Source organism: Bombus terrestris, chromosome 11, assembly GCF_910591885.1.
Source record: "Bombus terrestris chromosome 11, iyBomTerr1.2, whole genome shotgun sequence".
NCBI classification, from domain to species: domain Eukaryota; kingdom Metazoa; phylum Arthropoda; class Insecta; order Hymenoptera; family Apidae; genus Bombus; species Bombus terrestris.
Genome location: NC_063279.1, coordinates 18,207,010 through 18,222,626, shown reverse-complemented (window position 1 = coordinate 18,222,626; position 15,617 = coordinate 18,207,010). Strand labels below are relative to the sequence as shown.

The 15,617-nt window shown below is 40.7% G+C and overlaps 2 protein-coding genes across 5 annotated transcripts in view; one reads left to right on the top strand and one right to left on the bottom strand.

Annotated features, from left to right (window-relative positions):
• Window positions 1-15,617, top strand: part of LOC100642616 (allatostatin C) — a 60,861-nt gene that overhangs the window by 29,206 nt on the left and 16,038 nt on the right. Inside the window, exon 1 of one of the 2 annotated variants that reach the window (XM_012314366.3) lies at window positions 5,647-5,773. The exons of the other annotated variant lie outside the window; for it this stretch is intronic. The gene's annotated coding sequence lies outside the window, so the exon portion shown is untranslated. Of the gene's footprint in view, window positions 1-5,646; window positions 5,774-15,617 lie in introns of those variants that run through there. 2 annotated transcript variants of the gene reach the window in all.
• LOC100649423 (allatostatin CC) lies at window positions 380-12,126 on the bottom strand. 3 transcript variants are annotated; one of them, XM_048410312.1, is made up of 3 exons: window positions 11,546-12,126; window positions 691-906; window positions 380-606 (listed from the first exon to the last, which is right to left on the bottom strand). In XM_048410312.1, exons 1-3 carry the CDS (start codon window positions 11,687-11,689, stop codon window positions 520-522), a joined length of 447 nt encoding a protein of 148 aa, XP_048266269.1. In that variant the 5' UTR covers window positions 11,690-12,126; the 3' UTR covers window positions 380-519. The 3 variants fall into 3 exon arrangements, with proteins under 3 accessions (XP_048266269.1, XP_003399426.1, XP_012169754.1); XM_003399378.4 differs by having other exon boundaries at window positions 733-906; window positions 11,546-12,120; XM_012314364.3 differs by having other exon boundaries at window positions 727-906; window positions 11,546-12,119.

Below are 15,617 nucleotides of genomic sequence, written 5' to 3'. Positions count from 1 at the left end.
ATTATTCCTCCTATTGAAATAGACTTACCTTCTAGGCGAATTATTCAGGGGATCAGGATACGATGGGTAATGTTAGGGCATATGTCATGCATGAATAAGGGATTGCTTAAATTTTGAAGCAGTCGAGTGAATACGGTTCATCCAGTTTGATGCACTTTAAGTAGATACGTTTAATCGATACTTGTATGTCGAACGCTTTATAAACCAGAATGATATATATAAGCTGACACACTGTTTAATACAACTGTTGCTTTCACTGTGATTAATAACGGATAAGAGAAAGGAACAGCATAGAAGACAAATAGATAGAGGTAGACAAATAGATTCGATAATTCGCAGGCTGACAAGTGGTAAGTCCGATTCATAAGAAAAGACAGAATCATTTTTGGACTTAGGGTATAGTTTGACCTGAGTTTGTGTTTTATTTGTTTCTCTTTTGATCGGGAAAAGCATGCGAGGAATCTCGTGGTCGAATCGGGTTTCGAAGTCGCGGTGTAGACTGGTTACGTTGGTTCATTATCACTTTCTCTTGAAGCATGTTACAGCGTTGAAGTAACAACGCCAGTAAACCCGTCCTTTTGCCTGTCCGCGCCGTTGAAGGTCCATCTGTATAACAAATGAAAATTGATTTCGAAAAATTCACTTTTGCATAAAGAGCGTAGCTTTCTGAACGAATTTGTTAGAGAGTACATGCAAAGAAGTATGTAAGACAAGTTGTAATGCGACCTTCACCGTTTGCTCGTCCGTTGAAGGAATTTTTTGCGAATTTCCCACCGGCAGGTGAGGCCCCGATGGCCCCGGCAACGTTCTGCCTCCGAGTTCTCCTCTGTTCTGGTTGTCCACCACTTTTTGCAACGCGACCATCAATTGATCGAACAAAAGAGCCGCCCTCTTTGGCACTACCACCTGGAAAAGAAAGTTTGATTCGATCAAGGGCTGGATCGGTGTGATAATAACGCTTACCACGACTTGCGGTATTCACTAGTATGGTAATTACACGTGCGTAGGATTTACGCGATAATTAATTGAATGGTATCAAGCGGCGTGGACTGTAATACACGGACACAAGGTGGTTCTGTTGTTATCCTGCTCGTTTTCATCGATCTTTCGCGTCCCTTACTCCTGATATTTAATGTTTACGCCAATTAAAATTAATTAGACCGGAGGATAATTGCCGTGGAGTTTTAACGCTGAATCACGCCACCTGACGTGAATCTCCTGCTCATTTTCTTTCACATTTCTCGCTTCACGTTTCTGGGATAAAGTCCAACCAGGGTGAAAATAGGATCTAGGAAATTCTCTTCCATCTTCCGCTAATTTTAACCGTTGCCGATCCCTATTCTGCCATATTAATAATTCCGTTTCGCACGAATTCGACTTGTTAGTATTTTTATCAATCGTAAAGTTTCCGAGAAATAGCAGAAAGGCAGGAGTTTACTTTAGATAAACGAAGGAAAACCCACGTAGTTTTCGTTCGAACAACTTTCTTGCGACATCAGTCGATGAATATCTGTTTCTTCGCGACAAATTATCTTCTCCAACGGAAACGAACAGTATCGATAGCCCATCTCTTTGTATTTTCCATTTGTAATCTGTAAGCTTGTCAACTTCTCGATTACTTTGACGAACTAACAATAAGAAAGGCGAATTTATAACACGTTACATACAGTTTTGTTAGAGATTAATCTTTCTTTAACTCGACAATTGGCAGAAATCAATGTTTCTTTAAATATACGTAAAATATGAATCTTAAGACGATCGCGAGATTATACAATATATCCTATAGTTTGATAGCAATAATTGTTTCATTTCGAGAAAATTAATGGAAAATAAGGTCCTCGGTTTTCGAGGACACGGAATATACATATTTGAAGGATTTAACGAGCCAAAGGATTCCACTCGATTATCTCGTCGTTGCTCGAAGCTTTCCGAAAGTTGGCAACTCGATGCGGATCTAATTATCGCCTTCATTACACGTTTCAAATTAGTTAGCCAATTTGCTCGACTATTATATCATTTGGGTTCCTCTTCGACCAAGGCAAGTTACATCTTACCGAAGCGTATCGGAGAGAGCAACGAACGTTCACATTTCATCCTAGTAATCGGGTGTATCGTAAAGTAATCGTATATCCATAATATAGAGATAAAATTGACCGTGATACGATTAAACGGATCTAATGGATTTAATTCACAATAATATAAAATAAAATAAAAGATAACGCAACTAGCTGGGTCAGGATATGTTCAATTTCCTGTGACCATGGAAACCGGTGACCAGCAAAATTTTTATTTCCCTCGGAAAAGTAAGCCGACGTGCATGTAACGTACATACGCCGAGGTAAATAAACGCGGTTCTTTCTTGCTATTATACGACCCGAGCGATTTCCCACAGGATTCTCAATCGGCTTTTATTTACTCGTGACGTATCATAAAAATCGCGACAACTGAAATTCGACAAATAGTCGCACAAACGGATGACTGATCTGTAACACCAGCGGAAACATAAAAACCACTGGTTTGCGGATATGCCAAGCGATTTTTCTTCCCGCGAATTCTTCCTTGCTCGTTCCAAGAAAGCTCTCTTACCTATTTCTCTTTTGATTCCCTGCAAACGAACTGTCAACTATACCGGCTGATTTCCCCTCCGTCATTCCGTTGAAAAGAAAACAATTTACTAGCAATGTTTTATTATGCCCTTGCTAAATAGAAAGAAAGTGGTATTCGTGAATGTACTGTAAGAAAAGGTCGGTTCAAGTTTTGTTCTCAGATGGTTAGCTCGAAGCGACGCAGGGCAAAAGCGAAGAACGAAAATGTCGCCGATGACAGTAACACGCGAACAGCTGGAAGAAAGTCAAAAGTAATTAAAATTCTCTGCCACCAATCGACAACAGCGTACAGAAACTTGCACGTAATCGAAAAAGAAGCATCGAGTAAAGGCGTCTTTATCCTACTGGCCGTCCCACTGGTATTAGAAACAATCGAAGAAGAAATATCTCTTCCTTCTGTCGAACACGCTGACATTAGCAAATCCGATAAGAACTTATTGATGGGCTTACTCGAAACCTTTTCGTAGATTTACTCTCAAGCAAACAATGCTTTATCCAACATACTGTCGCGTACAAGTACGCAAGTGGACATTTTATATAAACTATACGCGAATACACGTATGAATTAATGGCAAATTAATGCTCGGATATAAAATATGAATTATCTATTTTAATTCTTCTTCTTATTATTTATTTATTTAATTACGAACAGCTGGCACCCTTCGATACAATAAAGAAATACGATAACATAAAACGAACAGATAATTGCGATTAGTAATAAAGACAGGTTTTAACATTTTTCAGCATTTCTAGTACTTTTAACACTTTTCTTAAATGCAGGAAGCGATTCGCGAAAGAAGTCTAATCGGTGGCCAAGAAAATTACCACGTTTGCAAACGCGATTAATGCAACTATTGGAAACGTAATTGATGTGTGAAAAATTGGGCATCTCCTAAGAAACATATTTATATTTAGGTAAATAGGCGATCTAACAATTCTTTTATTGCGTATAATTTTTAAAAGTAAATTTTATTATCCTACGTGTCATGTCTGTTGAAGTATAAAATTGCCCCGAGTCTGTGTTTTTCCAGCTAAAGTACGTTGTATTAAAAACAGCAATTATCCATGTATTTTTGAACGGCAATGAAGGTTTACAAAGTCTGAAAAAAAAAAAAACGTTAACAGATACGTATTTACCGGAGAAATTGAGGCTGCAGTGCAGAGCGTAAAAACATATCGAACGACTTTAATCGCGCAACTTTCGATTCTGTAAACGATTTTCAATAACCTTCGAATGTCCTCGCACGTAGTTGAGCGGCGGTGTCATTTTATTGGTAAAAGTCTATCGAATATGGAGGAATTTACTTGAAATAAATTTATCGAACTTTGATTTATCGAGTAATGAAAGATGATCCCGATGGAACTTGAACAAAATTAAACCTCTCTCGTCGATGCCGAAACCACTGCTCACCGCTGAAATTTTCTCGTCTCTTAAATAATTCTTTTTAATTGGAACGCATCGATGTCCCAGCCGTAACACAAATTTCATTGTGCAAGGTGGAAGCGAATCGATTACATTTCATTCGAGTTTCTCTTAGTAAATATATTGAAATTCTTTGAACTTTTAGAAATATCTCTCTCTTTCTACAATAAATCAAGGAAGGAATAAATTGTCAAAGTAACAAGTTATTTTATCTCGAATACACACCGATGAATTCATTTACTAGTACGCGTTCCATCACTCGTTCTTTGATCAGATTGTGTAATATATTATGTACAACTTATCGTATTAGTGACGTGTTATGCACGCGTCATCCATTCGTGGATCCACTTTCGAATTCCACGAAACGTCAAAATTAAAATTGCCACAGTTAGTGGAAAATTTCGAGAAGTACGCGTTAACGCGAAGACAAATGTTCTTTCGCGCGCGTGTAATGTATCGTAACATGTGGCGCACGAGCATATCGCATCTTTGAAAAACAGATAAACGAGCAACATTTTATCCATCTTGTCCGGTCTTTTTTACTTTAACATGATGAGCGAACTGTGTCACGTGCCAAAAGAAAAGAGCTTAGTCACGATACAAAGAGCAAAGTGGATTCTATCTTCAGGATTATGTAAGGAACATCTTCGTAAAATGGGACAAAAAACCGATAGAGCTTGATTTGTTTTTTATAGCGATCGAAGGAAAGGACACTTTGTAGAATCTGTTGGCAAATGACACACGTGTTAGGATTACGAGTTGGACAACAAAGAGGATAGTTAATAACCATTGACTACAAAAGGCCGAGATGATCCTTGATGCGTTATTAGAATATAGTAGAGAGCTGCTTGTTACTCGCGCGATCGCTCGATCGTTGCTGAAAAATTTAATTAAAATCGATGCTCCTAACGTGACTTGAAAGCTCTATCTATCAAATATCGCGAGCTTTGTTCTTAGCGCGATCAAGCGCGATAACGCGTCGTCCGATTATTGTATCATTGTCGGCCCTTATCGCTAATTTAATCACAAATGCGTGGACATCGAAGCTTTGTCGCTTATCGATAATTAAATTCCGAATGGGCGCCGATACGATGCGATACGATCGACAAACACACCGAACAGAGCCAACCGAAACCGGATGTTCCAACGTTCTAACGGATCGTTTACAGAAAATTTTCTAGTTTTATTCTACGCCGAACATCGATCGTTAGAGATTCGATTCGTCGCGTTCCTTTCACCCATTGACTTTCAATGACCAATTTTTTATGGCGTTTAAGACCTCCGGAGTTAATACTCTTCCGGCGGACCGTTGTTCCGTTTTCTTTTTACTTTCGTCGGACAGAAGAACTATTTTCGCGCGATAAAGCTCGTCTACCTACGAACACAAATCGTAGTCACCGAGGCAATTGCAAAACGCAAGCTATCATTACGTGGGCATTCGTCACGCCAAAATGAGTATAATTGTTGACGGCATAGCGGCCGCCAAAGTCATCTATTTAGTTGTTTCAATGCCGACAGGCCAAGTATCGTAATCGTTTTACCGGCTCGCGTATCGTCGAACAATATTCGCGTGTTAAACACTATTTCCAGCCAATTTCTTTATCGCTAATTTTAGTAACCGACGAACATTGCACGGAGGGCAACACAGCCGGATGGTCGTCGCGCGGACAAAGACGGACAAATTAATCGATTTATTTCGAGTTGGAGAGAGTTGGCGCTGTTCTGCGTAAATGCGTGCATACACGTACGTACGTGCGATCCAAATGAATTTGTTGTTCGTTTTAAATAGATATGGAAATGGCTAATGAAACACGTAGTCGTTCGATCGCGATGCGTTGGCGGCCACTGCAGGAAAAAGAAAAAAGAAGAAACAAAAGGAGAAGAAAAAAAAGAGCGTTTTTATATATATGAGAACAATTCTTCCTTACGGAAAATCTTGTACGTATAGAGCTTCGTATATTTTTGTACGTTCAACGGTCGACAGTATAAATCTAGAAATAACGTGGGCGACGTATCTTCGTTTAATTAAGCATATCATTCAAGTTTATTTTTTCCTATTCGGCGGACGAAACCGAGCGACGCCTAATCGTAAGTATCGCGATAAACTAGTTGATTAGATGTTGGGTCGCTAGGTTGCCGGAAAATCGAGGGGAATTTTCACGGCAAGGGAAATTGAATGGGTCAAGGAACGGGAAAAATAGTTTCAGTTATCGTTCCAGGAAAAAATAACCGCGAGAATGAAGTTTTAATGATGCACAGCCCACGCGTTTATCTTTACCAGTATTTTCTTTCTTCGAAATTTTCCAAACGTTGCTAGAGAGTTTCCTTGAGAAGAAGGAAAAACGGCCATTTGACGATTATTGCTGAGTCTGTTACTTCGCTCGACTATACTCTTAGAAAACGAAAGCGTAGTTACATTATACGTGCACTCGATCGAAATAGCTTTCTTAAAGCCTTCGTAAAAGTAACGTTGAATCCACTTTCGTTTTAAAAGTTGACTCGTCTCGTTGAAAACGCCGCTGCAACGAGTGTGACGAGCAACAATGACCACTGAGCGATTTACGATCAGCCTAACTCTCGAAACGTTGAATTATTTCGAATTTTACACACGCTGCTGCTTTCCTTTCGAAAAATGGATCGTATAATGGATTAACGTCGACGCTTTTACCAATATCGATGCAACACTTGCAACCAAAGAGAATTCATTCGTCGACAAATTCGAAAAGCCTGTCGATCTCTTCCGACATAACTTTCGCGCGAATCGGACCATGTGTTGCTTTCAATATCGTCACGTCCTCATACTCGTGCGATAACTCAGTCTATTTGAAATTTTAGCATCGACCGACGCACGCCACGGGACGCTATACGTATGCACCTGTACGACGCATCACGTCGCTCGAAACTTGCGTCGAGTGCAATTTCATTCGCGTTAACGTGCGCGGTTTCGAAGAAAGTTTCAACATTTTTCTTACGCCGGAACAAACAATCACTGTAAATCGTTGTTTTGCGAGCGCTTAAGGAGATCGCGACCGCCCAACCAGATGCTTCGTCGCATAAATACGCGTTAAAAAGCAGCCGCGAGATGCTGAAAATGAAGAAGAAAGAATGCGTGGGCGTATATCGGGGAAAATTTATGGTTCGAGATATTTGCTCCGTTCCGTGGAATCGAAGCGCATCGTTCGCGAAGGTACACGCGGAGTGCGCTCGCTATACACCGAAGGAACGTTTCTGCGTTTCGAAATTCGGGCTAACGAAGCAAACAAAAGTATTGGATTGACAACTAAGCGATTGCGGATTTTGTCAATACCACCTAATGACAAAGTCCGCAATCACTTAGTTGCCAGCCCAATAGTACGCTTTTAATAAAACGTATCCTATCCTCGGTGTTCTACTGTTTCTGCGCTCATCGATGTTGTCTTGTCGAAGGACGACGTTGCGGCAAAAACTCACGTATCACGATAATTCCCGCATCCAGGTGTAAAGCAACAGATACGGTAGCTCACAAAAATATTCGAACACTTGTGGCAGAAAATTTAGACGATTATGCGCATTATCCATCATATAATTAATAAAAAAAATATACCTAAAATTAAGATATCTACAGTATGAACAGTAATGTTAAACGTGGAAGATAGCCCGACTAAATATCGTGGTTTACGATTATGTTCCGTTTCTTCCAATAAATATCTTGTGACGTTTATGTACATTTTCAGATTCATCTCAAATTTGATCGATATCATCGCGATAGCCGTGTTTCGTTACAGCGTTGACGAGACCTCAAAACGTTCCCTATAATATGTATCATCTTCTGCGAAAATCTATCTTCCTGTAACCGTTTGAGAAAAAGAACATCTTAAGACGTTACTAGAGCGACGGCTGACAGTCGAGAAACGCATCGAAAGATAGAAAGCTTCATCTAATCTTGACAGTGAGAGAACGATCGTCTCCTGCCGCAAATAATTCGACGACACGGCGTTGAATCGATTTAACGATGATTAAAGTCACGTTGATGACACGTTTTTATTAGCCGGCACATAAAAGTTATTGCCGCGAAGTTGCCGATGGCGGAAAGATGAGCTCCGAGCACAACAACGAGACGCGCTTCTTTAGGCATCACGTAATCCAAACGAATTGCTTGATCGCGAAACTTCTCTCCACTGCTTTGTACTTTGTCTCATTATTTTCTCGTATTTTATCGACAAACGATAGTAATAACGTTCAAAGCGTATCCTCCACATCAAGATGGAAACATTCTGGCAGATCGAAGACGAATAGTCTCGTAGAAGGATCGAAGAGATTGAAACATCGGAGTTTAAACGTGTCGAAGTTGCCGATTGAAACTTATTCAGATGACACGACTCAATGCGACATCCTTTCAGAGACTTTAACGCTGGAAATATCAACCAGTGTCTTAACTCGCCCCTTGACACTCTATATGATAGATTAGAGCGAAATCCGAAATTTCTTTCTCTCACGGTACATCTGGTGAGAACAATAGGATTCGTATCAAATGGCAAACCTACGTTTCCTCGATCCACATTTAAGAAATTTAATCGACGGATCCGAGGAAAATTTGTCCTGGCGTTCAGTTGCTTCTAAGTATTGATTTCATCTGAACGAAACAGTGTGAATTTTGGCCTGCATCATATATCATAGGGTCGTAATCTTGTTAACTCCTTAACGAAGAAAAATAGGTGGGTGACCTTTGTCGCAAGAGATAGGAAAGGAGACAAACGGTGACAATCTCTACAACGTTGGGCGAATAAAATATTGCAAAAAGACATTAATACGACTCGATGTATATAAATATAATATGAATTACGATAATTCCTCTGACGTCATTCCTCGACAACACCAGCAGATATCTAAACCGTAGCTTTCAATCGGACGTGCAAGCATACGGATTTAATTGTGTCGTACAGCATAGACGAATAACATTAATGACATGGAAATGAGTTCGAGTAAATAATAAATATCGAGCGAAACGAAAGATGGAAGGGACAGCCAACTCGTCGTTGTCATTACATATATATATATGTATACATAATTGGCCAAAAAGGTCGTACAAGGTAATTATCGTACGTCGTGAAAAATGTGTCTACCTCGGGTCGAAAAGCTGATCGTTTGCGGGATTAACCAATAATTAATAGAAAGCAGCGTACGTGTAAGGTGACTAATTAGCGTAAAGTTAACGGGGCAGACTAGCGTTGCCTTATTTCGTCGGTGGAACGTAAATATGATTAATGCAGTTGGAAATAATTCATTAATTAAGTGGTTCAGCTTCGAGGCAGATGTCTGAATTAACGCGCATGGATTGCGACTAAACGAGCGAACGACAAGTCGAAGTTGTTCATTTCGAATTGAATCGGGAGACAGTTTCGATTTTACTCGAACGAGCTGTCTAGCGGAGGATTATTAATTGACGACGATTCGAAGAACGAGAACAATTTGCAAGAATAGCAGAACGAAAATTGCTACGCAAGAGGGATTAATCGAACGATTAATTAATCGGTAGAAAATCCGACCGATTAATAGTAAGTATTGTAATTGAATTCCGCGCGACCCGACGTCGCGTCGCTTCCATTTCGTTTTAATTTCATCGGTAATTGTATGGAAACTTTGAATAGGGGTCCATAGCGCATTTTGGTTGAAATTGTATTAACAGCAAAATACGATTCTATAATACTCGCCGATAGTTTTAGTACACGCAGGGTGCAGATATTTCTTCGAAAGACGATATAACATCGAAAACAAGAAGCACGTTACGTGCTTGAAACTTATGGAATTGCGAACGTAATTTAAAAACCACCTTATCGCAAAATTTTCTAAATTGAAATCGGTCGATCGCGTCGGAAGATCCTCAAATTCGTGCATTGTATCAATTAAACTTTTAATTGTAATTTGAAGTTTATCAACTTTCGACACGGGACCGAGTTGATCTTTGTACGAACTTTGTTGTTCGTACTTTGTTAACTTTAAAAATGTCGATGGTCTCTACTTTTTGCAATGTTTTTTTTTTTGAAAAGAGAAAAATCGTATTCGAAGGTAAATTTTTACGTTGGTTAAACGTAGCGGTTGAAGATTTTCGGGAAACGACGCTCGAACGTACTAGTCAAAGAGGATTGCACGGTGCGTCGTACGTTCGAAACTTTCCTGTTTTATTGTTCGGCGTGTAAATCGATAAAAACATCGTCGCATCGACGTTGACGTAGATTTAAGATTAATCCGAAGAATCTTCAACTGTTGCGCTTCATTCGACGCGAAAGCTCGCAATGCAATGATACATTGACTTGGCCGATGAATATCAAGGTAAAAGGTATCAATGGTAAAAGGTAGGCTAGTATGTTTGAAAGACGCGTACGATTGGTCGGCGAAAAGTGAAATATCATTGAATTTATTCAACGACAACGAGCTTCCGCGTTCAGCGCCACGGAACAAATAAAAATGAGAAAACGCTCGACACCGGTGACAGTAATATTCTCAGCTTACGCAAAAACCTCGTTTACCGCAAAACAAAGAAAGCTGCGAAAATAAATCTACCAAGTAATAAAGAAATTCGAGAAGAATGAAATTTCAGGCGGATGTCAGAAGAGATGAAAATTGTGGGAAGCGAACGACAGAAGAATTGGATATTCTATCGCACGATTACTAGATGGAACCTATATACTTTTCGTTTGGAATCGAAAGCAAAGGCGACTATATCGATCTCCCTTCTCGACGATCTATCCTTTGTATTTCCGATCACGAACTTTTCCAAGCTATTTCGTTTTTCGGAACACTGCTACAAAACAAATCGAACGATACACCAGCAAGTTTTATGTTTGTTGTCGAAGTTTCACTCTTTCTCCAGACATCTTCAGCTAAATGTGATTTTGTAGGAAACACGATGAATCGATGTTCTTCGAAGAAAACCACGTTATAGCTTTCTCGAAGATGTTTACGGTAAAATGAAAATTCGTAAAACGCAAACACAAAGATAAACAGAGATAGGGAGAAGGGAGAATCTAGCGGAAGAGCATGCGACTCTACTTGTTGATTGTGATTTAAAATCGCCCTCCGTTTACTTCCCTTGCGAAATCGACTGGAAGAGAATGAAAATTTACGACCGCCGCAAACAAATTTCTCTAATTTGCGGTAGCCGAGATGTTGCCGGTAAGGTTCGCTCGAATCAAACGGTGCAAAGACTGGAATGGTTGTAGAATTCGATCGTCGCATCGAACATCGTTTGCAAAGCTACGCTACTATATCTTATGCAAATTGAAACGACGTAGGAATCCAGGAGCGATCTAGACAGGACGATACTCGTGGCTAAAATATTAAGAAAAGTCGTCCGACTGTCCCTTCGACTACGATCTTGTACGTCCACTCCCATTTCGATGTAACTTTACCTTTCTTTTGACGTGACCATCGGTCAATCTACGAGTTCACGTAGCCACGTAGTGCTTTTCGTTACGATGAACTATGACGCAACAAAGGAACAAGCAAACAAGCTTCGTGAATGTTTCGAGTTACTCACCGGATACTCGTCGTACTTGGTCGAATAGTCGGGATAATCGAGATTCGTTGGCGCGTTCCTCTTGCTGAGAGCACGCTGGCCGATAGTACCACCGATTATGGGCACCATCGCCACTAACATCAATGGAATCACTCCGTTGCCCATTTATATTTGTATTTTGCTTCTTCGTTCGCCGAATGATCTCGCGGTTCTCGAGTAAAACTACAGCATCCGTGAGTACACCTTTTGCGAATCGATCGTTTCTTTGCTTGGATCGAAGGAAGCTTTCCCGCGATGGAACGATCTCACTCCAGATCTTGACCGAGATGCGATCGGAATTACGGTGATTCGAAACTCTTCTTTAATCAGCCTTATCTATTTATCTTAACGTTTCGAGCCAAGAAAAAGGACGAGCGCGGCGGCTTTCCGACTCGATTCGTTTGCAAGTTGAGAAGCAGCGTGCGACACCTCGAATTTCTGAACTGGCAAACGATACCAAACGATGCTTATCGACGATGTCCTGTACGTGGGTTATTGCAGAAAGACGAAGGATGTACTCGAGGACGCAATGTGACGCCTCGAGCGGCAACCGCTCTCCTATATACTTCGTACGCGTGCTCGATGTTACGCAGGCGCTGGAAATGTCCGTCCAATTCGGGAAACCGCGCGCGTTATCCTGCCATTCTGACGCACATTTTCTCCCGCACGAGGTTCGATCTTGCGAGCGCGAATGTCGGAAAAACATCGAAAATGATCGCTTTCCAGCGGATCGGCGCAACATTAGTAAATTCACGCCGATAGATGTATCTGGTTTAGCGAGCCTTGATACTACGGTACTTGTCGTGATAAATATGTCGCCCCAACCCTCTCTCGATCTTCCTTATCATAACGAAGAAACGTAATGGCAAACTATATAATCGGCCGAGCATGCAGGTTGAGAATCATCGGCGAATCGGAAACTGGGCAAAAAGGTGGCGTGGAGTCGACGTACAAGTCGAGCATACTCGTAGGGATTGAAAATTGTACGTAACGAGTTTAGTTGAGTTGATTTCACGTATACGCGCCAACGCGCTACTTACTAAAAGTTGAGAAACGCGAACTCTCTTATAAATTCAGTCGCGTTTCAAAACTTGAGAACTTGTTGGAAAGATGCAGTTGGCAAATTCGCCGCGGTGCTATCCGACTTGTGACCAGTCTCGTTAGGGAATAGATCGTGACTACAAAGTCAAGAATTGATCAGGGAATTGTAACTCTGGCTGGAAACTCCGAAAATTTCTCGCTGCAAATGGGATCTTAATCTCCTCCTTTGGCTTTTCGCTCGCTCTCTCACCGTGTTTCCTTCCTAATAACAGAGTTCGCGTCTCTTCGTCCTTTTATTCTCGATTAATCGGGCTGCTTCTCGGAAACCTCCGAGGTCTTTCCTCCGTTATACATCCTGTTTTCGCTTTAGTCTAGCGCTTAACGTAAAGTTATGGCAAGTTTGGACCCAGCGATCAAAAACATTCGTTCGTGTTCCTTTAACATAAGTAGACAACTTGTTCGTAAACTCATTTACACCGAAAGACCTTCTCCACGACGAACGCGAGCAAAGGGTTCACCGAATAGTCGCCACACGGCGAAAGAATGCTAACTAAATGTTTAACTAAAATTTTAAGAAAGAGAGGAAAGAACGAGCATTCGCAGCTTTACGCGTGATTACTCGAGCCTCGCATTTGTCTTCGACGATGTTCAACGCGAGCTGACTGCGTTACAACGAAAGGCGAGAAACGAGTGTCGCTGGAGTAGAATCGCAAATGCGACAGGTGGTTCGTGAGGAAGAATTGGACTCGTTCAATCAAGCGACTTTCGGTGTCACGTGCCGGCCACAATTAACGACTAATAACGTTGCGGTGAGGTACGTGACGGACGTGAAGTTACTTCAATTTCCTCGATGGATTTTATTCTCCTGCCGAATTTTTCTTCATCTTGCACAGTTTCTTTCGCGTTTTTCTGCCTCGCTCCTTCTCCTTTCGCGCCTTTATTAATTTCCTACTTGCGTTTCCTACATACCTTCTAAAGGTTTCTCTTTGTTTCAACTCGATTCAACAGGCTAACTGATAGACGAAAAGTGCTTTCATTATCATTGTCAATATGTTATTCATTATTAATGATCGCGCCAATTTCGCGAAGCTAGAGCAAAGCAGTCACCGTCGGAAGAGACAATCCGTCTTGGTTTTGCAAACAATCCAGCGCGAACTTCCTAGCGTTTTCTCGATTCTTCGTGCAATCGGCTTTGTCTAACGATCAAATTCAGGCAGACAACGCGACTCGACGCGACGGGGAATATCCTTTTTTCCCGTTGATTCACCGAATACTCTGTTGCGTAAAAAAGGATAAACGCGTCGAACGTAATGAACGAAAATAGTTCCAGTCATAACGAAAACAAAGAAGGATTAGCAAAAGGATTAAAATAATAATCTCGTGGTTAAAATACCCGTATTGATCGATAACACCAATTATATCGTACATTTATGAAACTGCAAATATCAGCTAAGTGATTGCGGATTTTGTCATTAGGTGGTATTGACAAAATCCGCAATCACTTAGTTGCCAACTCAATAGAAGGATAACTTCACGTACGCGAGGCACGCGTTAATTAAGCGTGAAATAAGGAAAAAATTAATTCGAAAGCTAATGATTTCGAACAGTGAGAAACTGCATGGGGAGAAAAAGACGTGCACGAAAAAAGAAGCAAAACGGTATCGCTTTAACCAAATATATTTATCTATTTGTTTCTTTATTTGTAGGATAAACCTTTTATACAAAGAGATATGTATAATGTAAGGAAAAATAGAAATAAATATGCGATGTACGTATAGTATATGTAAATAGTAAACAAGAGATAAAGAGAAAATAGCAGTTCAAACGTAAGCTAAGAATAAATAATTATGGTTTATAGTATACGGCTTAAGGAGTGTTTTGGTTTTAAGGATGCTGGGGATTGACCTAATACGTCAATATTCTGATGGACGGAGCTAATTATACAATCGAGATATCGCGAATCTCGATAAATTTTGTGAATCACAATGATTTTTCCGCGTGACTGAGCGTTATCGCTGAAGGATAGCGATTAACGTTTCCAGTTTATTTAGCGAAAGCCGATCGCATGTTGCCACAACAAATATCGTGTGGGTCATCTGGCAATTAGCTTTGGTCCCATTAATTAGTTAATGACGGTGATGCGAGTTCCGATTCGTTTATCACAGAATCGAAGTTCAGTTGGAAGTTCGCCCTGAAATAATAGAACGTACTACGATTCGCGGTTTATGATCGATACGTTTTGTAATATGCTCGTTAAAACTTTTTCTTCGGCTTTTTTTCGATAACGAGCATCGAGAAAAAGCGTTTACGATGCTCTACTGTGCCACCACTACTATTACAGTTATTCATCGTTTACGCAAAAAAACGTTAATCCGATTTTTCTCCGCGGAAACGATGCACGGCGACGAACGCGTGATCTGCGATTGGCTGATCTTTGCGAAATTTATGCTTCCAACAAATATCTTGTAACACGTGTACACATTTTCAGATCAAAATAATCACGGTGCTCGTAAAATACACACATAAAACGTTTCTAAGACCGCGTTCGAATACATTCGCGAGCCACTGTACATCGATCAACCAATCTGTCGATACTTTTATTCGTTCGGGATTTTCGTAATTACGGACACGAAATTGAATCTTCGGTCAGGCAAAGGTTCTTGGCGAAAGGTTAGCGGGATATTAGGATCGACGATTTCGCGTTTACGAGTAGGGCTCAGGAATTATTGTTGAGTAAGTTAAACGGCGTTTAACGAGCTGACCACATGCACCGGTGGCTCACTTACGATCGTGCCGATGGCTCTTATAAAACTAAAAACCACGGAACGCTTCTTGACGCCGATGGATCGAACTTTTTATCCATTTTTATCCGAGCGACCGTTCGAAATATCGTTATATGCAGTTGCCGTAAATGAAATCCGCGATAAACAAAAAAATGAATAAATGACGTTGAAGTATCCTTTGGAAATAGAAAGGGCCCGAGAACTCGATGAACGAGATTCGAGAAACTCGC

Bases quoted from the DNA above. Each gene is read 5' to 3' on its own strand.
- LOC100649423 (XM_048410312.1), bottom strand. From the start codon at position 11,689: ATGGGCAACGGAGTGATTCCATTGATGTTAGTGGCGATGGTGCCCATA. The intron at 907-11,545 runs GTGAGTAACTCG...TTTCTTTTCCAG, and splicing joins CCAAGTACGACGAGTATCCG to GTGGTAGTGCCAAAGAGGGC. The intron at 607-690 runs GTACTCTCTAAC...TTTGTTATACAG, and splicing joins TCTTACATACTTCTTTGCAT to ATGGACCTTCAACGGCGCGG.